The 25,174-nt window shown below is 43.0% G+C and overlaps 1 protein-coding gene across 3 annotated transcripts in view; it reads right to left on the bottom strand.

Moving 5' to 3' along the window:
* LG06H2orf80 (linkage group 06 C2orf80 homolog) overlaps positions 1-25,174 on the bottom strand; it is a 134,032-nt gene that overhangs the window by 95,143 nt on the left and 13,715 nt on the right. For 2 of the 3 annotated variants that reach the window (XM_073633417.1, XM_073633416.1), the window contains exons 2-3: positions 10,476-10,537; positions 4,342-4,423 (exon numbers count right to left, since the gene is read on the bottom strand). In XM_073633417.1, coding sequence (XP_073489518.1) covers positions 4,342-4,423; positions 10,476-10,516 — 123 coding nt within the window. In that variant the 5' untranslated portion in view covers positions 10,517-10,537. Of the gene's footprint in view, positions 1-4,341; positions 4,424-10,475; positions 10,538-23,963; positions 24,236-25,174 lie in introns of those variants that run through there. The other variant, XM_073633415.1, reaches the window with a different exon arrangement.

Genomic DNA, 25,174 nt, shown 5'->3' on the forward strand with positions numbered 1-25,174 from the left:
CTTCCTTTCCTCTAAAGGTCCACTTTATCCAGACACCATCATTCCTATGTCACAGAACACACAGGAGGAGAGAAGGGAGGAGGATGAGGAGGAGTATTCTGGCACTTTCACAGGCTTTGAAGAAGAGGAAGACATGCGTCAATCTGTAACCAATGGCTTTCCAACCCCAGGACCCTTGGAAATAGTAAGTGGCTGGGAGGAGGAAGTTCCAGATGCTGTCATCCTGAGTGACCTCGAGGAGTCTGTTTCTCAAGCCTCTGCAAATTTGAGACACATAGGCAACCTCATGCTTCAAAGCCTGCGAAGGAACCCAAGAATACGTGGCATAAAGGAGAAGGATGATTACTGGTTGGCAACCCTCCTTGACCATCGTTATAAGGGGAAGGTCTCAGAACTCATTCGTCCCCACAGAAAGTGCAGAAGATAGAATCTCTTGAGGACTCATTAAAGAGGATTTTATTGAATGTTTTTCCTGACTCCAGTAGGTTACAGTGTCGTGAAAAACGTAGTTTTGAGTATTCAGTTGGTCAAGAAAGGAGCATTGGAGAAGACGTCCGCCTAAGTGAGGCTTTTCGGAATTTTTTTAGTCCTCGCCGCCCAGGGCTGTCAGCTTCCACATCCCATCGGCAGCGTCTGCATCACATGGTGGACGATTACCTTGAGGCCAAAACAGAGGTGGAGAGCTTTCCAGCTGATGATCCACTGACTTACTGGGTCATGAGAATAGACCACTGGCCAGAACTTGCCCAGTATGCTATTGAGTTGTTGTTCTGCTTTCAGAATGGGCATTCAGTGCTGCAGGAGGTTTCATTACTGATCATAGAACGCGTCTGTCCACAGACTCCGTGGACAGTTTGACTTTTATAAATATGAATCAGTCCTGGATTAACAGCTATGAAGCCCCTGATGCCGATGTCACTGATTATGTTTGGGATGTGGAATCTCTGCAGGACTGAGGCTGCCTAGCTTTGAGGGTGTTCAATCATTTCATCTGGAATAATGTTTTTGGTATAGGTTTCATGGGCACAATTAACACCGAAAAAACAATTTTTCAGCACCTGTTTGACAGGTGCATATCATTACAATTTTTTACAGCAAGGCCAATTCTTGCTTTCATCAAGAGTACCGTTATAGGGTTACGGTGGGAAGGCGCCCCCGACACCAAAAGAGTAATTTTTCTGCACCTGTTTGATAGGTGCATATCATTGCAATTTTTTACAGCAAGGCCAATTCTTGCTTTCATCAAGAGTACCTCAATAGGGTTACTTCTATCCAAAGTCAAAGTGACACCAGAAAAATGCTTGCAGGGAAAATGTAATTTATTTTGGCTTTATAAATGCAATTATTGCTGTAGCAGATTCTAGACATGACACAGATCTGCCACTTTACAGATAGACTAAGGGGACCCCCCGGGCACTATATTGGAAGGATTTTTTCATTTTTATGCTTTCACTTTAAAAATCAAAAAATCACTGCTCATTTAAAAATGACGGTTTTTTAAAAACTTTTTTTTTTATTGATACATGTCCCCCAGGGCAGGACCCAGACCCCTATAACCATTGTATGCCCAATTTACTTGCATATAAGCCTTCAAAATGGGCACTTTTGATTTTTGACGTTCGGTCCCATTGACTTTAATGGGGTTCCTTATACGGGTCCCAACTTTCACGGTGTTCGAAAGGTCTGGATGGCCCATCCCTACTTACTATTTTAAAAAATCCTCTTCTGGCCGTTGCTATGATGATTGTGGGCATGTGAAGCCCAAACGCAACCTCTTCCTTGATTTGCGATGGAGAGGTGCATGCTAGGTAACGATGCTCCGGCAGCCGTATCGCTGATTGTCTAGAGAGTTGTCATGTCAATGGGCGGTGATGGAGGAAGGTCCCGCCTCGATGTTATGGCAACATATATGTTATCTTCCTTAAATTGCATCATTTCCTGTCGGGAAATTACGCGATTTTTGCTCACAGTACTGCCCACTGACTCCTGAGAAATGATGATTCACATTTCCCAGGAGCACAGGCATGGGAGGAAGTGATGCGGAGTGCCACAGACCCAGAAGTGGCAGATTAGGAGGCACTACATAGCAACAGGGCATTTCTGATAAGTAAAAACATTTTTTTTACCCCCAAATCTTTCTTAATACTATGAACTAAGGACTGTGAATATGTAAAAATGTTTTTCAAGGTGGAACTCCGCTTTAATTTTCACATGAATTGTATATAACCACGATATTAATTTCGCATATGTGTATTATTAGCACTAGATTACACAAGTGAAGCACTTTGCACTTTTATATTTATTTTTATGCAAATTTATTGTCTTCAATCATTCGAATTGTGAGTCATGTTTACACTTGAGATTTAATATAGGGTCACATAGATTGTCACACTGTGATATCCTAACACATGCAGATATTGCACCCTAGAACAACGCCATACCTACCTTTTTTCATTTTTCACTTGCATTTTACATTCCACCTGAGTGGTTGTACCGGTAAGGTCATTTCCAACAATACCTATAAGCGCAGGACCACCTATACACTTTACATTTAAAGGTGAAACCTAATTGGCCCAAAAGTACAGGAAGGATAAATAAGAAGGGGAAGTTATAAGCAGGCCCAGGTGTCCAGGATGAATTATGACCCTCCTTTTATCTAGTCTCCTCTAAGGCAGGCGTGTCAAACTCAAATGAAACAGCAGGGTGAACTGAGTTGGGTTATATTTCATAAAGTCCACAAAATTTTTCCTGAGGGCCACACCGAGAGTCCTAATAGAAATATTTTAGCACTTTTCTACAATTCATATCCACCACTGATGACATAGGAAGAATCATCACACAACATACATACCTCCCAACATTTTGAGATTGGAATGTGGGACACCTAGTAGCAAATGTATATAGGCATAGGACATGCCCCCTGCCACACCCCCTTAAAGGAGAATTAACAAAAAAAAGTTAATCAAATCCACAAGGGACTTTTTTTTACCACTACTGGTCCTTAAGATTGGCATTTAAAATTTACAGATTATATATTATTTATAATCTGGATAAAAGGTTTAGCACTGGGAAACACCTTTTGAAAGATAAAAAGTGCATTTTTATTTACAACTATATAGATCATACCAAAATGAGGGACAAATGAGGGAGAAGAGGGACATTGCTCCAAATCAGGGACAGTCTCTCGAAATCAGGGACAGTTGGGAGCTATGAACATAGTATAAATGGTTAAGGTATTTGGTCACAGCATTTTCAGTCACAGCTATCCCTCTCAAATCTGAGGTGTTAGGTGGCTGGTGGAGTGAGTAAAAGTTGAATGCTAGAGTTGGCTCAATTCTACACTGGGCCATTTACTTTTTTGCAAGGTTAGATACTGAATCATTAATAATTTGTGGCAGGATGCCCAAGTAAGCTTCTGAGCTTCACCTTTTGTGACAGGGGCTAAATCGGCTCCTGATAAAAAATAAACATACACTCTGCCCTGAAAAGGGTTTTTGGGCATTAGGTCATGTCTTGACTTGTTCACTTGTTTATGTACATTTCTTATTGTATTATTAGGCCTCTTGCACATGATACTCCTGTTTGAGCATCTACTTTTTCAGATGGTTTTTTTTTTTGTATGTATTTGCGGGTATGTATGTGCATTTTAGCGTATATGCATTTGCGTTCTCGTTCTGCACAATATGTAAATGGGAATTTGCGGGCATTCATGCTTATTTGCGCGCATGAGGCATAAATTACTGACCAAAAAAGCAGATTTTTCTAATTTTATTTTTACTGAAGAATGCACAACGCTTGTTTACGCGCCTGTGTGCATAGGCACATTACAATTAATGGGCTGTATTTTAGCTCAGTAAAAAAAAAAAAAAAGCTGTACTGAGCTTTTTCAAGCTGCAGTGGGCAAGAGGCCTTACAATATTTTCTCAAGCTGTGATCAATCCTTATTAAAATATCAACCCAGTCGAAAACAACAATTTGTCTTTTTGGTTATTTATGGCAATGTCTCTTTAGTCCATGTTCACACTGGGCCTATTTGGCATGTCATTAGACATGTCAAATTGCATGCCAAATCTGAGCCTATTGCCGGCAATGGCACAGTCCGAATCGGTACAATTTCCAAAAGTACTTTCTGCACTACTTTTGGCGACTTTAGGAGAAATTTTAATAGACATTTGTGCATAAACCCGCACAGATCTCGGTCAAATCACCCCCAAAGTCAGACTGAAATGCTGGTTTGAAATCGTGCGAGTTCCACTGAAACCCACCCTCAGTGTGAACCTAGGCTTAAGGAGAGAACTAAATGTTGCACCAGTCATATCTTTACAATGTATTTTTATTTACCAGGTCATCCAGGCATGAGGATTCCTTCTTGCCTTTTGGGTCAAACTCCTTTTCTCGAAGAGTAGTGCTAACGTAGTCACCCCTTTAAAATAAAATGTGTAAAAAGAGGATTTTTATTTACATATACTAATGGGTAAATTCACATTTGTACACTTGTGGAAGATGATATTTGCACAGTAGCCAGTTCTGTTAACTTTTCCATGCTTAGCAGGGATAAACTTTGCATATAAAAATATACACATTTAAATGCTTAAAGTGAGAATGAACTTCAAAAATGTGAACATTTGCTATGTTATAGGAGATATTTAGAGATGTTAAAGGCTAATTTCACTTTTTTTTTTTTAAATAAGTGCATATGTTTTTGCAGGTAAAAAAATGTGAATTTATTGTTTTTTTCTCAGAAGTCTACAGGGCATTGCATCAGTGAATTGTGGTTGCAATGTCAGACTTCTGCACAGTCTTCAAACAGCTTTGTGCCTGTACCTGTTAGTTTCAGAGCTGCAGGAAGACTGTATGAACTATAAGGGCGCTCATCAGTGCCCTCGCAGTCCATTGAAATGAGTCCTTCTGCTGCGGTGAAATATTGGACTTGTCATTTTTTCATGTACAGATTCCAGTGAAGCGGCTGTGCAGGCGGAATGTATAAAATGTGACAGCAGGTGCGAAGAGTGGGTCTACCTCCCATTGTCTCGGAAAGGGCTTGGGGGCTGTAACGAGCCCCTTTGCTCGCTCGGTTCCACTCCCCCGACACTCCTCTGCAGCTATTGAATCAGATTGCAATGTCTGATGGTTCGGTCATCCAATGCTCCGGGATTAGAACTTCAGCTATGTGCCGTTCTAACCCAGTTGTGTAGCTCAGAACAAACACCAGGCAGGCTGTATGTAAGTTCAACCAGGAATCTATCTTTATTGACAAAATACAGGCTTTTATACACTCAACGTGGAGGTGCAGACCTCCTGCTCATATTACTCTAACAATACAGCTGTAACCTAATTAACCTAATTAACATGAGCTAATTAACTAATCCCTTTAGACAGCCTAGATGACTCAGACATGACCATTAGGCCAGACTGGCCGTCTTGTAGTTCAGAAAATCCAATCAACATTATCACAATCAACACAGAACTCTTCTTCACACAATAGCAGAGTTAATTAACACAAATAACAATGGGGATCTAATGACTCTTAGATCCCATAGTAGACTTATTTACAATACACATTTTAGCAGACAATAGACAGACAGGTGTTGGAATTTATATCAGCATCTCCTAACAGTATCTGTCCCAGCATTATGAATCAGCCACTATTCCAATATGGCAAATCCAGGGTCCCCAGACATACAGCTCACAAAGAGCACCGTTCCCCCAAATGCAAGGGCCCCCGATCGATCGGCAAGAGGCTAGCATACAGTCCCCTCCAAAAGTCTCTTTCCCGGCTAGGTCTGTCACAGGGGCTTATCCTTTAATTATGCTTAAAGGGGTTGTAAAGGTTCGTGTTTTTTCACCTTAATGCATAGGATGCATTAAGGTGAAAAAACACTTGGCAGTCAGCGGCCCCCTAGCCCCCCCCCCCTTTTACTTACCTGAACCCCTTCATTCTGTCGGCGGGGATGCGCTGGCTCCTTCTCCACGGGTTCCCGGCTCGATTGGATAGATTGATAGCAGCGCAGCCATTGGCTCTTGCTGCTGTCAATCAAATCAAATGATGCAGGCACCGGGGGGGCGGGGCAGAGTCCGGTATTCTGTGTCTATAGACGCAAATGCTGGACTTGGGAGCGCTCCCGCAAGGTAAACCCCTTGCGGAAGTGTTTCTCAGAGGGGGTTATCAGATGTGGCAAGGAGCCGCGAGAGCCACCAGGGGACCCCAGAAGAGCAGGTTCGGGGCAACTCTGTGAACAAAGAGCTGCACAGTGGAGGTAAGTATGACATGTTTGTTATTTAAAAAAAAAAAAAATTACCCTTACAATCACTTTAAGCAGTACCCTGAAAATCTACCTTTTGTCTAAAATTCCTACTGAATAATAGCAGTGGTGTTCCTGGTATGTGAGAGTGCCTAGCTACCCCTGTGCCTACATTCTTATAGCTGTATATCTGCAGTGTGGGAGCTAGAGTACTGCTGCATCTGATAGATTGTCTCACCAGATGTGGAACTAGATTTGGTGATATCACAATTGTGTTGCTCACTGTTCATCTTGCTTGAAGGCTCTGACATGGCTGAGACGGCTGACTGGAAAACCAGCAGCCCACCGACTCCCGATCAGCGCTCTCAGCTGTTGGCTGAGAGGAATGTATGGAGTGTCCTGGCGGAGGGGGCCGCCCCCTATCGGAAAATAATAGAACAGCAGGGGCGTTCACTGTACTAACATCAGATTGTTAGTACAGCTTCTTCTATCTGAGATGTCAGGTTTTTTTTGTTGCAGAGTGTACTAGGCTTTAGGCATAGTAGATCAATGAATTGGGGAAAGATAAAAGGAGACCATAGGCAATTAACACCATGTAAGCCATGCTTACACAGATCTAAGTCAGTGATTTTTTTGTACATTATTCTGTTAAGGGCAGAAATTGACGATACCTCCCCTGGACTGTAAAATGTGTTATATATGAATAGTGTAGGCATTAATACACACTGCTCTCCATTTTTTTTATGTATCTGCAGGGCTGGGCCTAGGGGTAGGCAGAAGAGACACTACCTTGGGTGCTTCAGCAGGAAGGGGTGCAAAAGGGCAAAACCTGCAACCTATGCTACTGATGTAGTTCACAGCTCATGATAGGGGAAACATTGTGACCTTTTTTTTGGGTGCTAAAGGACCTTGTCTAGGCACTGTCTTCTCTTTTAAGCTTTCTTTCTTCTGTTTTCACCTGGTAATCCAGCCAGTAATTTTGTTGTTTTTCAAAAGAACAAGCTCTCTGGCAGAATGTATCAGTTGCACAGATGACACAAACCATTTAACTCTGACAGGGGTGCTTTAGACCAAAAGGAAACAAACTGTTGCCATAACTTCTTATAAAGTACTAGCTGGAGTTTGGCTTCAATTTGCTAGTGTATTTAAATCTGCTAGTACATCTAACACTCCCCTCCCCCAAGATTAACAATGCTGCTGTCCCCTTGTGCTCATTCATCCAGAGTGGGGGCACTGTAATACAGATGGTGTGTTACTGGCGAGATCACCAGATGAAAACGAAGGGAGGGGAGAGGGCTTAAAGGAGAAGTACAACTAAAGCTCTTTTGGCTATACTTCTCCTGTAGATCACAGGACTGCACTCCTGTGACCCATTATCAGCCAACAGCGGGCTGAAGCACGCTGTCGGCTGACATCAAAGAGATGGTCCAGGTTGGGGCAAGATCGCGACAATTTGGTTGGGATCTCCCAACAACCATGGACTGGCTCAGCCTCTCTCTCTAACTATATTTTACACATCATTTATTTTGCCAATGCTGCCTTATTCTGCTGACTTTAAAACCCCACAAAACTGATGATCCCCTCTTTTGGGTACAGTCATTTAAATAACAATATATATATATATATACATATAGATATGTATGTATGTATGTATGTATAGAGAGAGAGAGAGAGACAGAGAGAGAGAGAGAGAGACAGAGAGAGAGAGAGACAGAGAGACAGAGAGAGAGACAGAGAGACAGAGAGAGAGACAGAGAGACAGACAGAGAGACAGAGAGAGAGAGACAGAGAGAGAGAGACAGAGAGACAGAGAGAGAGAGATAGACAGATATATATATCTATATATAGATATATCTATATCTATATATAGATATATATATGCAGTGGGGACCGAAAGTATTCAGACCCCCTTAAATTTTTCACTCTTTGTTATATTGTAGCCATTTGCTAAATCATTTAAGTTCATTTTTTTCCCTCATGAATGTATACACAGCACCCCATATTGACAGAAAAGCACAGAATTGTTGACATTTTTGCAGGTTTATTAAAAAAGAAAAACTGAAATATCACATGGTCCTAAGTATTCAGACCCTTTGCTCAGTATTTGGTAGAAACACACTTTTGATCTAATACACCCATGAGTCTTTTTGGGAAAGATGCAAGTTTTTCACACTTGGATTTGGGGATCCTCTGCCATTCCTCCTTGCAGAACCTCTCCAGTTCTGTCAGGTTGGATGGTAAACGTTGGTGGACAGACATTTTTAGGTCTCTCCAGAGATGCTCATGTGTATGTATACAGTGGGGACGGAAAGTATTCAGACCCCCTTAAATTTTTCACTCTTTGTTATATTGCAGCCATTTGCTAAAATCATTTAAGTTCATTTTTTTTCCTCATTAATGTACACACAGCACCCCTCTATTGACAGAAAAACACAGAATTGTTGACATTTTTGCAGATTTATTAAAAAAGAAAAACTGAAATATCACATGGTCCTAAGTATTCAGACCCTTAGCTGTGACACTCATATATTTAACTCAGGTGCTGTCCATTTCTTCTGATCATCCTTGAGATGGTTCTACACCTTCATTTGAGTCCAGCTGTGTTTGATTATACTGATTGAAATTGATTAGGAAAGCCACACACCTGTCTATATAAGACTTTACAGCTCACAGTGCATGTCAGAGCAAATGACAATCATGGGGTCAAAGGAACTGCCTGAAGAGCTCAGAGACAGAATTGTCGCAAGGCACAGATCTGGCCAAGGTTACAAAAAAATTTCTGCTGCACTAAAGGTTCCTAAGAGCACAGTGGCCTCCATAATCCTTAAATGGAAGAGGTTTGGGAGGACCAGAACCCTTCCTAGAGCTGGCTGTCCAGCCAAACTGAGCTATCAGGGGAGAAGAGCCTTGATGAGAGAGGTAAAGAAGAACCAAAAGATCACTGTGGCTGAGCTCCAGAGATGCAGTCGGGAAATGGGAGAAAGTTGTAGAAAGTCAACCAGTGGCCCGATGGAGGCTTCTCCTCAGTGCAAGACACATGAAAGCCTGCATGGAGTTTGCTAAAAAACACCTGAAGGACTCCAAGATGGTGAGAAATAAGATTCTCTGGTCTGATGAGACCAAGATAGAACTTTTTGGCCTTAATTCTAAGAGGTATGTGTGGAGAAAACCAGGCACTGCTCATCACCTGTCCAATACAGTCCCAACAGTGAAGCATGGTGGTGGCAGCATCATGCTGTGGGGTGTTTTTCAGCTGCAGGGACAGGACGACTGGTTGAAAACGAGGGAAAGATGAATGCGGCTAAGTACAGGGATATCCTGGACGAAAACCTTCTCCAGAGTGCTCAGGACCTCAGACTGGGCCGAAGGTTTACCTTCCAACAAGACAATGACCCTAAGCACACAGCTAAAATAACGAAGGAGTGGCTTCACAACAACTCCGTGACTGTTTTTGAATGGCCCAGCCAGAGCCCTGACTTAACCCCAATTGAGCATCTCTGGAGAGACCTAAAAATGGCTGTCCACCAATGTTTACCATCCAACCTGACAGAACTGGAGAGGATCTGCAAGGAGGAATGGCAGAGGATCCCCAAATCCAGGTGTGAAAACTTGTTGCATCTTTGCCAAAAAGACTCATGGCTGTATTAGATCAAAAGGGTGCTTCTACTAAATACTGAGCAAAGGGTCTGAATACTTAGGACCATGTGATATTTCAGTTTTTCTTTTTTAATAAATACGCAAAAATGTCAACAATTCTGTGTTTTTCTGTCAATATGGGGTGCTGTGTGTACATTAATGAGGAAAAAAATTAACTTAAATGATTTTAGCAAAGAGTCACAAAACAACCAACATAGAAAAACAAATACAAGAATGTAAATCTACTTGCTCCTTAGGAGAGTTGAAGTCCATCTCCTACTCAGGGAACCGGCATAATGAAATGCAGCATGAACACATACTGTATTTTCTGCATATCCCCGGTAGTTGTGGCCATTGGCCAACAATTAATCCTTACATTTTGTAAGACTCTGTTCATATTCATACTGCAGAAAAATACATAGATACAAGTAAATACACAAACATAGGATTACAAATCCTGTATGGCATCTACAAGGTTTTCTCATTAGGACAGTATTATCATGTTTACTCTATATTGGTGTTTGTGAAACTTTTATCCCCCACAGAAACGAATACAGACCTTACAGAAGATGCGAGATGAAGTAATGGCTTACTTACAGAAGTTTCTCAAGCTCTTTTCTGAGGCGTTTTCTTTCCATATGTGTTTCAGAGCACCCACCCTGTCAATGACAGTGACAGAATCAGTGAAAATATTATGACAGTAAAATGTTTAAACGGATCTTTCTGGCATATTTCCCTTACCTATGCCACTAACGGACACTTGGAGGGCACCAGAACTTGATGGATGTTCTACCTCTTTCCCTATCTAAGGCCTAAAGCCTTGGGTCTAATTCCGAACAAGTTTTCTTTCCATTTTGTGATCCGATGGTGCCACTGTTCATTTCAAAATTTGACCAACCAAGCCTTCAATTTCCTTCATGTTGCTACAGAAAAGAAAATGTGTGGCTGGGAATCTTCTTCTCTTTCCAGGTCACAGCCCATGCACATTTCTTTTCCGATTATATTTCTTGCAAGATTCTCCTATCATTGATTAGAAATTAGTTGGTTTGTCCAAAAATTTCCAACATGGCCAATCATTTAAATATAATGGCCTCCCGAAAATCAGCCATTGCTGCAGCCCACTTATGGTGCAAAATTTGAAAGAAGTTCTTAGTTATGATTTTCATAAGAAAAATCTTTCGCCCATGGGGGTATGCACTGATTGATTATCAGTGCAGTCCCCCCCCCAGGATGCCCACCCAGGACCACCAAGGATGCCCACCCATGGCCACCAGGGATGTCCATCCATGGCCAGCAAGGATGCCCACCCATGGTCACCAGGGATACCCACCCATGACCACCAGGTAAGTCCACTAGAGCCCACCAGGGATGGCAATCATTGCCCATTAGGGATTGCACTCTGTGCCCATCAGTGATGCCTGCCAGTGTCTCTGATCAGGGCTGCCTATCAGTGCCATCTATCAGTGCTGCCCACCAGTGCCACCTTTACGTGCTCTCTAGTGCCACCTATCAGTGCCACCTATCAGTGTCAATCAGTACCACCTATGAGTGCTCATCAGTGCCACCTATCAGCGCCCATCAGTGCCGCCTATGAGTGCCCATCAGTGCTGCCTTTCAGTGTCACCTATCAGTGCCCATCAGTGCCGCCTATCAGTGTCACCTATCAGTGCCCATCAGTGCCACCTATCAGTGCTGCATATAAGTGCCACCTCATCAATGCCACCTTATCAGTGCCAATCAGCACTGCCTCATCAGTGCCTGTCAGTGCAGCCTCATCAGTGACCATCGGTGAAGGAGAAAACTTACTTATTTACAAAGTTTTGTAACAGAAACAAAGAAACTTTTTTTTTCAAAATGTTTGTTCCTTTTTTATTTGTAGCGCAAAAAATAAAAACGCGCAAATGTCATTCCAAATGTGAGAGTGCTGAAAGATGAAAATTGGTCTGGGCAGGAAGATGTATTAGTCCCCTGTATTGAAGTGGTTAAAGTGGATGTAAACCCTCACATATACCCAGTGACGTGAACAGCCTCAGACGATACACAGAGATCAAACAAATCTCCCTACCTAAGTTTTACATGTATATCTGCTGTCTTCATCTGTATATATTCTTTAGAAAGTGTTCTTCTTTGGTAAAGTTTCTCTATTCCTTGTTAGCACTGGGCGTGGATTATTGGCATATAGCCAAAACAGTCGATTGGAGGAAAGGCACACACCCCCTCTCCTCATAGGCCAAGGAAGAAAGGAATGTGCACAGCTCTGCTCTTAGACTGCAAGGTGACTGCTAATCTGATTATAGCAACCTCCCCCAACACTGCAGATATATGTGCCCAGCTCAAATTTCATGAATCTGGTTTACATCCACTTTAACTACTTCAGCCCTGTTAGGATTTACCCCCTTAATGACTAGGCCATTTTTTGCGACACGGCGCTATGTCACTGTGTGTTTTTCCCCAAAATTGAGCTTTCTTTTAGTGGTATTTGATCACCTCTGTGGTTTTTATTTTTTCGCTATAAACAAAAAAAGACTGACAATTTTGAAAAAAAAATTTATATTTTTTACTTTCTGCTATAATACATATCCCCCCCCCAAAAAAATTAAAAAAAACCACATTTTTTCATCAATTTAGGCCAATATGTATTCTTCTACATGTTTTTGGTAAAAAAAAAAAAAAAAAACCCCAATAAGTTTATATTGATTGGTTAGCACAAAAGTTATAGTGTCTTCAAAATAGGGGATAGATTTATGGACTTTTTTAAATTGTTTTTACTGGTAATGGCGACGATCTGCGATTTGTAGCGGCACTGCGACATTGCGACGGACAAATCTGACCCCCAAAGTGACACTGTTTGGGGAACAGTGACATTATTACAGTGATCAGTGCTAAAAAAATGCACTGATCAATGTATAAATTACACTGGCAGGGAAGGGGTTAACACTAGGGGGCGATCAAGGGGTTAACGGTGTTCCCTGGGTGGCCAATCCCCAGACGACGTCCGCTTGTGACGAAACGCGTAGGGAGGAGCCTACGACGTCACCACGTCCGTTCTTGTGTAGGGCTGTATACGAACTAGGAAGGCGGAGGCAGTAGACGGAGACGCTGATTTTTATTTGTACGCGATATGCTGATCACTTCATGGATGCTTTGTAAGTGCAATTCCTTTTTTAATAAAACGATTGTGTAGACTGTATTACACGATGGATTGTTCCTTTTCTCTTTGAATCCTGAGATATCATCTGTCGCTTATCGGTACCATTAAGCTGAGGTTGTGGGGAGCCCCAAAATTTCCCTGTGCCGTTTTTGACCGCTGTAATAGCGGTCAACGGGATCTGGTAAGCATATCTGATATTCCACCTCGGGTGTGAGGAACCATAGAAGATTCCCCCCATTGCATCCTCATCTTGGTTGTGGCCTTTTCTGGCATTTTTTTTCCTAATTTATCACGGACTTCCTTTTGGTTTTGGACTCCATTCACTTATCTATTTCAATATTTGTTCTTTAATTATTTTTTGGGACATTAGTGTATGATATTGTTTATGTTTACCAATATTATTGATTATTAATTCATTTTATAGCTTTTAATTATGTTTTTTTTTTCAAATATAAGTTTTATTATTTTCCAAAGAATAAAACAAAACAACAAAAATATACAAAAATATACAAAGACAAAGAATAAGAGCCGAGAAAACAAAGCAAAACTCAAATAAATAAGAGGATGGAAGCGACAGATACTGCTGTACAGTGCCATTCTTAACAACTGGTGTTCACATTTAGTAAGATGCGACAGTGGTAATCCTAACATCTGTACCAGCTATAATCAAAATAGGATTGACGTCTTCCATATTTTCCATCTACAAGATAAAACGGTGTACAGTAGGTCTCACCACGTCCTTGTGGTTGCACATCTGTTTCTACTGCCCATTCCCTGAGTGACCAAAGGACATATAATCATAGATGAGAGATATGTTAAGAGAGAGGCAGGGCAAGCTAAAGTATGGTGGTTAAAGTGGAAAAGAAAAAGAAAAGAGCGTAGAAATTCCAGTGAGGTAGGAGATAAAAAAAAAAAAAAAAAAAGGGAAGGAGGGGAAGGGGAGTCAGAGAGGAGATGAGGGGAAGGGGTAGGGAGGGAGGGAGGGGGGTTGGTCCTGGGCCCGGGCGACATGGCACGCCATCTTCAGATCTGTGGGGTTTTATTATTCATGTGGCAAGTAGCGCCATCCCTTCATCAGAGAATATAAACATCATCCATAGCCTCCATGTCTTGGAATGTTGTTCTTGTTTGTTATGTGTCGTCAGGACCAAGTCCTCCAACCTCCTGATCTCCTCCACTCTGCGTAGCCATAACCCAATGGTCGGCGGTGTGCATTTCTTCCACAGAAGTGGGATGCAATATTTAGCTGCATCCAGTAGGTGTCTGATTATGGACTTTTTGTATCTCCGTGCGGGTATTGAAGTGGCATGGAGCAGGATGAAAGCTGGGTCATCGCTTATCACATGGTCTGTAAATTTTTGGGTGATCGTCCGGACTGTTGTCCAGAAGTGCTGAAGCAGAGGGCAAGACCAGAAGATGTGGAGGAGCGTCCCAATGTCAGTCTGACATCTCCAACATCTGTCTGTAGTATTAGGAAAGTACGTGTGTAGCCTTTGAGGTGTGTAGTACCATCTGGTCAGGATCTTATAATTGAGTTCTTGTATTTTTGTACAGATAGATGTTTTTAGAGAGAATCTGATAATCGTTTGAATTTGTGTGTTAGTAAACTTGCATTGTAAATCTGTTTCCCATTGCTGTATAAATGCCAGGTCAGGTTGTTCAATAGGGGAATTGAGCAATTCATATGTTTTAGACAGTACCCGTGGCAACGTTCCCTCGTCTGTGCAGTACTCTTCATAGGTCGTTAAATCTCGGTTAAATTGTGCTGGGTTAGGGATCGAGTGTAAGAAGTGGTGTATTCTAATTGCTTTCCAGAACGGTAGTTGGAATTGTCCCTCCGCATCAGTTAGATTTGAGATAGAGGGCCATTGGTTTTCAACCAGAAAACGTGCTGCTCGGTCCTTACCGGTCATTGCAAGTGTCTTGTACTCTGATTGTTCTAGACCAGGGGGGAAAGACGGGTTTCCCAATATCGGGTAGAGAGGGGAGTCTCTAGAGGAGATGGAGGTAGTAGAGAGAATATATGTGCCTATTTTAAGGGTTGTGCCTATTACCGGGTGTGTCTTCAAGTCTGGTGGGAGCTGGTCAAAGCACCACACCGCACCCTTCAAGGGGACTGTGGACTGAGCCTGTTCTAATTGCGTCCAGAGTTTGTTTTGACCATGTCTGTTACAGTCTATTGTTCTACCTAGGTGAACTGCCCGGTAATAGTTCCGCAAGTCTGGGAGAGCTAGTCCACCGAATTGTTTGGGTAATGTCAGGTAACTCCTGCGCAGCCTAGGTTTTGAATTCGCCCAGACAAATTTAATAAAAAGGGAATGTATTTGCTTAAAGTATTGGGGTGGGATCCTGACCGGTAGTGCCTGAAATAAGTATAAAAATTTCGGTAGTATAGACATTTTTAGCAAATTGCACCTGCCGAACCAGGAGTGTAGGCCCTTGTTCCACTCTTCCAGAAGTACGCGAGTCTTTGTTAGTAATGGTGGGAAGTTGAGTCCGAAGGTGTGTTTGAGGTCGTTAGGGATCTGGGTTCCTAAATATTTGAGGGAAGCATCGGACCATTTAATTATGTTTTAGCGCCGCATCTTTTTTGTATTATTGTCTATGGTGGGATTTGGAGACTAGATCTCGATGCAGGCTGCTTAGTTTTCATCACATTGCACATTTTTATGTTTTACCTTGAGCGCAGCTTTCATTTTCTGTTTTTGCCTGTTCCCTGGGTGTGTTCTAACTGTGTGGGGGATGGGACAGCACAGAGATTGCTGTTCCTGATCACTAGTAACAGCAGAACAGGGATCCGCCTTATTTACATAGCCAGATCCCCGTTCTGCCTCTCTGTACCGCGATTGTGGGTGGCCGGCGGACAATGAGTCACGCCCACAGTATATATGCGGACGGTGGTTGGCAAGTGGTTAGAGAGAGATTAAAGTCTTGTTTTTTATTTCTTTAAAATAACAAACATGTTATACTTACCGGCTCTGTGCAGTGGTTTTGCACAGAGCAGCCCCGATCCTCCTCTTTTAAGGTCCCGCGCCCGCACTCATGGCCTTTCTCCTGCCGGGTGCTTCCACAACAAGCAGATTGCTCTGGGGGCACCCAAGCAGGCACGCCCCTGACCAGTGGCTCTATGTGTCCATTCACACACAGAGCAGTGACTCAGCCCCGTCACTCTGTCTCCTGATTAGCTCACTGGCTGTGATTGACAGCAGCGGGAGCCAATGGCCAAAAAAAAGCTTTTCCCATACTTCTCCTTTAAAACTAACCTCTGGGATAACCAAACATTGTCTAAATACAACAGACATGTATATTCTTCCTAGAATCTTGATGTGTTTTGTGTATTTCTTCCAGATCTGTGCAGTATTCTAGTGTGAAACTTTGCCTATGTGCTGGAGCTTCCTGTGTTAAGGCCAGACACTGCTGCTCACTAAGGATGAGCTTTCTGTTCGAGTCGAACATGAGTTCGACTCGAACATTGGCTGTTCGCCCGTTCGTCGAAAACCGAACATTATGGGTCGTTCGCGTCAAATTCGAGCGGTGTGTAACGGCCCATAATGCACTGCAGGAGCGCAGTGCATTGCTGTATGATGATTGGCCAGAGCATGCACCATGACCTGTATGCTTTGGCCAATCACAGCGCCCTCAGCTAACAGAGCAGTAATTGGCCAAAGGCAGAGTGCCTTTGGCCAATCATGGCTCAGGGGGACTAAGTCCACACCCCACACTACATAAGACCGCCTGCACATCGGCCTCGTGTAGTGTGTCATTGGCGTGGACAGAGAAAGAGTGTCATTTAGATTGAGGAGGCAGGCAGATTATTCAGTTAGCTGCAGTGTATTTAATATATATTATATATATATATATACACAGACAGTCTATATACAGGGCTGTTTTTCAGCGGGAACGCGGGGGAACGCAGTTCCGGCACCTCCAGCACTGAGTGTATGTAATAGCACGGGCTGTGGGGTGTGCTGGAGGGTCTATTGATGTTGGCTGCTGGGGGATCTATTGTCACTGGTGGGGATCTGATTTTGTGTGAGGGTCTATTGTTGCTGATGGGGAATCTATTGTTGCTGGAAGGGATCTACTGTTGAGGGAGAGGTCTATTTTTACTGGCTGCTGGAGGTTCCATTGATGCTGGCTGCTGGGAGATCTGTTGTTGCTGCTGGGGGGGTCTAATGTTGCTTGGGTGGATATTTTGCTACTGGGTGGATATTTTGTTATGGGTGGTTCACTGTTGCTGCAGGGAATCTATTGTTGTTGGGGTGGAGTCCATTGTTGCTGGGGGGGTCTATTGTTGTGTGGGAATCTATTGCTGGGATTCTATTGTTGCTGGCTGCAGGGGATCTATTTTACTGCTTTCCTTTTTATCATTAACATGTTCCATACAAATGATTTAGCGCCACAAAATGATACTTGGTTCTGTATTCTCTAAAAGGGGCAGTACTGTTAGGTGGGTATGAGGTGAAACCAAGGGACAGTGGTCAGAGGTGGGTAGGGGGCAGAGACAAGGGGTGACTCAGACGGAGGGAGTTCCTGCACCTATTCTCCGAGAAAAAAAGCCCTGTGTATAAATGTGTATATATATATATATATATATATATATATATATATATATATATATATATATATATATATATATATATATATCCACTGTATCCAGTTTAGCTATATCTGACTGCAGGCCGTTCCTGGTGTACTGTTTCTAATATACTTCAATAGGTGTATACAGTATACAGTGCTGTGCACCCATAGTGCAGTTGCTCATACTTTTCTGGTGGTCAATACAGTACACCCATAGTTGTTATTAAACTTCTGTTGGTGTATACAGTACCGTGCACCCCTAGTGCAGTTGCTACTACTTTCCTGGTGGTGTACTCAGTACACAATACAGTGTAGTGTTTTTTTGCTAGTGCAGTTGCTACTACTTTCCTGGTGGTGTACACAATACATACAGTGTACCCATAGTTGTTATTATACTTCTGTTGGTGTATACAGTACCGTGCACCCCTAGTGCAGTTGCTACTACTTTCCTGGTGGTGTACACAATACATACAGTGCACCCATAGTTGTTATTACACTTCTGTTGGTGTACACAGTACCATGCACCCCTAGTGCAGTTGCTACTACTTTCCTGGTGGTGTACACAGTACACAATACAGTGTAGTTTTTTTTGCTAAACAAAATTTACAGCATGTCCGGAAAGCCACCAAGAAGAGGCAGACGCTCACAGGCCACTAAAAAAAGGCACGCCGTGTCTACAGTCGACAGTGCTGGTTGTGGACATGGTGCATCCTCAGCACGTGGCCGTGGGGCACGCTTGTCCTTTTTTCCTGCAGCTGGCCATGTTATTGAGCCACAACATGCATAAGAGTTGATGGAATGGAAAACAAAGCCATCCTCATCCTTCGTCACCCAGGCTCAGAGTAGTTTGCCTGCCAATGCAGCTGCCAAAGCGGCCTATTCCATTGGCTCCATGTCAGCAGTGACTCCTTCTCTAGCCTCACCCTCATGCATGGAGGGGTCCCCCGAACTATTCGACCACAGTGTCGGGTACATGCTGCAGGAGGATGCGCAGCGATTTGAAGGCTCCGATGATGGTACCCAGGTTGAGGAAGGGAGTAATGTCAGCCTAGAGAGAGGGGGTGCCCAAGAAGGTCAAGAAACTGGCAGTCATGTTCCCCCAGCTGCAGCATACTGCCAAGTTTGCTCCAGTGACGAGGGAGAGGGGATGATGAGGTCACTGACTCAACTTAGGTGCCTGATAGAAGAGAGGAAGAGGAGGAGGCACATCTCCAACGAGGTAGGATGCCCTCCAGGGGGCAGCTTAAGGGCAGCCACCCTGTTGCATCACACCGCAGAGCTAAGCAGGTGCAGGGCGCTGCTGACTCCCCACATATTTTGAAAAGTTCTTTGGTGTGGGCCTTTTTTGACATGTGTGCAGCAGATCGCACTGTTGCTGTTTGCAACATATGTCTGAAGCCTATCAAGCGTGGCCAAAACAGCAGCCGCTTGGGCACCACATGCTTGACCAGACATATGAAGACCTCCCATGCAGTCCGTTGGCAACAGCACTTAAAAGACTGACATCAAAGAACAAGGTGGACCTCTCCTTGCTCCTCATCAGCTGGGTTCTCCAACCCCACTATACCTCCAATCCTCTTAGAAACCTGCACTGAGAGGAATGAAGGTATAGCAATAGGTGTTCCAAGTACTTGCAGCCAATCTGCTATCAGTACACCTCCATCTGATTTTAGCAGGCAAATTTCCCTACCCCAGTTGCTAAACCGTCAAAAGAAATTCAGTCCCAGCCATCCACATGCTCAGCGTCTGAATGCTAGCTTGGCCAAATTGCTAGCACTGCAACTGCTGCCTTTTCAGCTGGTAGACTCTGCCCCCTTTCGTGAATATGTGGAATGTGCGGTACCTCAGTGGCAGGTTCCCAAACGCCATTTCTTTTCACGGAAGGCCATTGCGGCTTTTTACCAGCATGTGGAAGGCAATGTCTTGGCCTCGTTGGACAGGGCGGTCAGCAGTAAGGTGCATATTACTGCTGACTCATGGTCCAGCAGGCATGGACAGGGACGTTACCTTTCTTTCACTGGGTAACTCTGCTGGCAGCTGGGAAGGATGCAGGACAGGGTTCAGTATTGTTGGAGCTTGTTCCGCCACCACGCCTCCAAAATGCTAGTGGTGATTCTGCCACAGATCTCTCCTCCACCCCCTCTTCTTCTTCCTCTATAGCCTCTTCCTCTGCAGATTTCTCCTCTGAACCAGCGGTTCAGTGGGCAGGCTCGGAGGTGGTTGACGTCACGCCAGCTTCAACCAGGAATGCAGTGGGTGTGGCCTGCTGAGTCCCTCCTGCAGCTCTGCTTTCTGCACAGGCTATGTACAGCACAGTAATGATGTGGCTATTTTACAACTTTGTTTGCAAAAGTATTTTTTGCATATAAATTTGATCTCTAACCTTAGTAGATATTGAAAAAATATGCAGTATATATATATATATATATTTATATATATATATATATATATATATATATATATATATATATATATACACACACACACACACACACACACACACACACACACACACACACATATATATATATATATATATATATATATATATATATATATATATATATATATATATATATATATATATATATACACATATATATATATACACATATATATATATATATATATATATATATATATATATATATATATATATATATATATATACACACACACACACATATACATATGGACAGTGTCAGAATTATTTTATTTTTATTATTTTTTAATAATTGTTTGCAATTTATTTTTGTATTACTTTTTCACAATGATTTGGGGGATAATGGACAGTGACAGTAGGGCACTGGATGGTGTCAGCAGTTTTTTTGTTTTTATAATTTTTTATCTATTACAATTTTTTTTATTTTTATTTTTTTACAGTGCTTCTGGGAAAGGGGGTGGGGGGTAAGGGGCAGTGGATGGTGTCAATAGTTTTTTCATTTCTTTTTTTTTACAATTTAATTTGTTTTTTATTTTTTTTCACAATGCTTTTTGGGAGGGAGGGGGTTGGGACTGTGGGCAGTATCGGTAGGGCGGGCGGGGTTGGTGTTTTTTATCCCATATTCTTTTTTACCCATTTTTTTATCATATTTGTTTTCAGCTGGGGGGCTTTGGTGACATGTCAGGGTTCTAAACAGACCCCTGACATCTCCCATATGAGACAGAAAAAGAGGCTGAGGACACAGATTCCCCAGTCCCTTTCTCAGCATTGAAGATGAATGGACAGGAGACAGTGTTTCCTGTCCATTCATAAACTGAAGCAGAGTAACACAAAGGTTACTCTGCTCAGTTATTACAGGACATAGAGAGAGTATGGTAGCGATCGCTCTCTATGTCCAATTCAGAAAAAGGAAGAGGTTGGTAAATTACATATTAACCGGTCCCTTCCTCTGCTCTCCATCCTGACACAACGAGGGGGGGGGGGATGGAGGAGGAGGACAGGAGGCTGGAGAACATGGGGCTGGAGGAGGAGGACACAGCGATTAGAGGAGGAGGACAGGGGGCTGGAGAACACCGGGCTGGAGGAAAAGGACACATCGGACACTGGGGGGTTGATCGGTGTGGCAGAGTGACAGTTGCAAGCACCGATCTCTATGGCATTATAGCTGACAGCCGTGGGAGGCAGAGGAGGAGAACGACCGTTTGAAAAAAGCCATGCAGGCAGATTGGTGCTCGCAACTATCCCCCCCCCCCCCCAAGACCGATCATCGTCCTGATCAAGGGACATTCATCCATGTATGCAGTGTGGGTCACAGTGGGCCCCCCTTTTTGTGGGCTTGTGTGCAGTGAACACCCTGCACAAATGGATGATATGCCACTGGCCCAACTTGAAAATGTTCAAACACAGAACAAAGGGACAACTTCCTCCCTATTAACACAGATCTTCTTCTTCCTTCCTCCTGCACAAACTTGGATCCTTTGTACAGCACTTGCTGCTCACTCCTGGTGAAAATAGCAGTATATCACTATTTCAGCAAAGGCCCATTACAGGCAGGAACTCTCAGCCCCCTTGACAAAGTAGCACAAATGGAGTGAACAGCATAACACAGTTCTTTCTGCTTCCCTGTGGCCACTGATCCCAGTTCCACTTGCTTGCAGAATGCTAGCCCACCTGGGTGCCACCAGCCACACCTGGTTCTCTTCTTCCCAGTCCCCCTGACTGACTCCCTGCACCAGTCCTGACCGACTGGCACACACCTATGGAGACTCCCCAGGGCTAGGTTAGGTGAAGACTTGGCACACTGCAGTCTTCAAGAGAACGCTGTTACAGCTGACAGTCTCTCCCCTTGTCTTGTCCCTACTACTCACTGTCTCTGCTTGCTCTCTCCTGCTGCCTCTTGAGCATGAATCCCCCCCAACTGCCTCCAGTGGTGGAATCCCTCCAGGGCAGCTTTCCCGAGGTCCAGCCCGAGGCGACCCCCCCGGTAAGGGGTTCCTTAAGGGCCACCGACAGCCTCCCTCAGCACTGCTTCTGCATATTCCACTCAACTCCCCAGTTGGCATGGCCCATGTCTATTTATGGGGTTTCCTTAGTTCCCTGCCAGGGCCACTCCTGGGGATTGGCCAAGGGCCCATAAATATTCAACACAGCTCCTCCTCACTCCCACCCACTAGTTCCAGAACATTCCCCAATGTTCTGGAAATGGGGGGGGGGTGGTATTAGAGAGCTGCCACAATGAGTCATCCAGCCCTGGCCTCTAGTAACCCTGACCCAATTCAATGACTCTAACCCTTGCTTTGTGCACTGGTCCAAATCATTTGGTGGAGGGGAATTTTGGTGTGGGGTTGTTTTTTAGGGGTAGGGCTTGGCCCCTTATTTCCAGTGAAGGGAACTCTTAAGGCATCAGCCTACCAATATAATTTGGACAATTTCATGCTCCCAACTTTGTGGGAACAGTTTGGGGATGGCCCCTTCCTGTTCCAACATGACTGTGCACCAGTGCACAAAGCAAGGTCCATAAAGATATGGATGAGCGAGTTTGGGGTGGAGGAACTTGACTGGCCTGCACAGAGTCCTGACCTCAACCCAATAGAACACCTTTGGGATGAATTAGAGTGGAGACTGCGAGCAAGGCCTTCTTGTCTAACATCAGTGCCTGACCTCACAAATGCGCTTCTGGAAGAATGGTCAAACATTCCCATAGACACTCTCCTAAACCTTGTTTGGTGGAAAATTTGAGAACCTGCTATCAAAAATTTGTTGGCGGAAAGTCCAAGTCAAAAGCAAATGTTCAATGGAGCATACACACAGTCAGACTTTCCAACAACAAGCTCATGTCTAACATTTCCCAATACTTTTGGCAATATTGTACTGTGTGTGTGTGTGTGTGTGTGTGTATATATATATATATATATATATATATATATATATATATATATATATATATATATATATATATATATATATATATAATTTTTTAATTTTTATTTTAATTTTTTATGAAAAGTTTAGTGCCCGGAGTTATATAGTAGTGACAATCTACGCAGCACTTTACATATATATTGTACATTCACATCAGTCCCTGCCCTCATGGATACTACAATCTAAGGTCCCTGGTTCACATTCCTACATGCACATACTAGGGACAATTTAGACAGGAGACAATTAACCTACAAGCATGTCTTTGAAGTGTGGGAGGACACCAGGCAGGCACAGTGAGAGCATGTAGGTAGTGCTGTGGTTGGTGGGATTCAAACTGGCGACCCTAGTGCTGCCAGGCGGAAGTTCAACTTTAACCCTCCAAGTGCTGAATTTATGTAAGAACCAATGTTTAGCACTATGGGCAGCATGGTCTCTATAGCATATCAGTTCTAAAATGTAATGATGTGCTATGTCAACCTGTGGCTATGGTTATAAACAGGGCAAATATTATTTAAAGCACCATTTCTCATTAAAAATTGAAATGTCAACAACTGTGATTCGATGTGCCTGATGTGCAGAATAATGCACAGAGAGATCTGCATATACATATATACTCTAAGAAGCATATTGGAAAAGAGTAAAGGCTTGTATTTTAGGCATAGAATACACGCATTAAAATACGCATCTAAATATAGTTCCTAACACAGCTAAATACAGTCAAATCTCTATGATTATCTTTTTTCTTGGCCCGTGGCACTGCTTAGCCTTTAATGGGTGCTTTACATTTGTAGAATGCATGTTTATTGAAAGCACTTCTTAAAATGATGTTTCCAATGTGAAGAATACAGTAAGAGGAAGAAACAGAAATCTAAATAAGGCAACAGTATATGGTCAAGGCTCCAAATGCGCACACACACATATATATATATACATTTACAAATCTAATGCAATAGACATTGTTAATAGGGAAATTGTAATATTTTCTTACCCGGGTTGGTATAGTTTCCCTGTTCTTCTTGTACTGCTGCGGCTTACTGAAGGAGCAGCAGATAATGGTTTGCATACAGCATGCTGGCTTTTTTCGTCTTATGTTGCTATGAAACCACATAGTGTATTGCACAATACACTTGAGCTGTCTGTGAGCTGTAAAGCCTGCATTATATTACCTGCTTTATATATCCTCATATTAGGTTTCTTGAGCCAAAGGGAAACCTGAGACCACAGTGCTTTTGCATACAATAGGCAAAGCTGCTTACAGTTACTGTAAGTGTAAACTTTAATGGTCACGTGTCCCCGGGACGTTGTTTCTGGCATAAAGGAATAGCTATGGAATCCTTTAGGACTCGTGACTCTAGAGAAATTGGACACACTGAGGAACATTTAAAAAATATTGCTTTTGTGCATTTTTTTTTTTGCCTTTTCTTTGAGGCTAGGTTCACACCTATGCAAATTAAATGCATCTTACACCGCATCCAATTCGCATGACATTTTAAAATACGTTCATTTGAATGAGGCTGGTTCACATATGTGCGTTACATTCGCACTCCACATTGCCCAAAAAATGTGTGTGTTTTCTGGGCATTGTGGTGCAAACTGCAAGCACATTATCTTCTATGGGAACGCATCTGATTCGCAGATGCATTCCGTTGTGAACAGGATAAAATCCTGACCTGATACTGATGCAATCCTGACCTGATCCTGATCAAAAACTGACGTCAAACGCTGAAAAACGACTTTGTCAATTAGCTGTGAAAACAGAGCTTCAATTCGCACCGCACATGTGTGAACCCAGCCTCAAAGTTTGCTCATTCCTTGGCAATGAGAGAGAGAAGATGCAACTATGCAGGAAACATTCCCTGTAATCACTTTGATTGGCTAATTATGGTGATCAAATGACAACAAACCAACAAATTACTATACAATAGCGCAGCTGGGGGAATCCACACAGACTACACTAAGCATACGTTTGCGTAAGACAACATATGGTTTACAGATTTTGTAATAACAAATTTAATTGGAAAGGATGCTATCTGAAGCTGACTAATATTTATGCTTTGGCACATGCTATAACATAGCAGAAAATGTGATAAGCACAAACGTTATGCTATAATAATTCATAAATATCTCAAAGAGTATTTGATATACAATACATATCTTGTGTGGATCCCTCCGCTGTATCCCTGCTGCCTTGGGACCAGC

This window comes from Aquarana catesbeiana, linkage group LG06 (genome assembly GCF_042186555.1).
Source record: "Aquarana catesbeiana isolate 2022-GZ linkage group LG06, ASM4218655v1, whole genome shotgun sequence".
Taxonomy (NCBI): domain Eukaryota; kingdom Metazoa; phylum Chordata; class Amphibia; order Anura; family Ranidae; genus Aquarana; species Aquarana catesbeiana.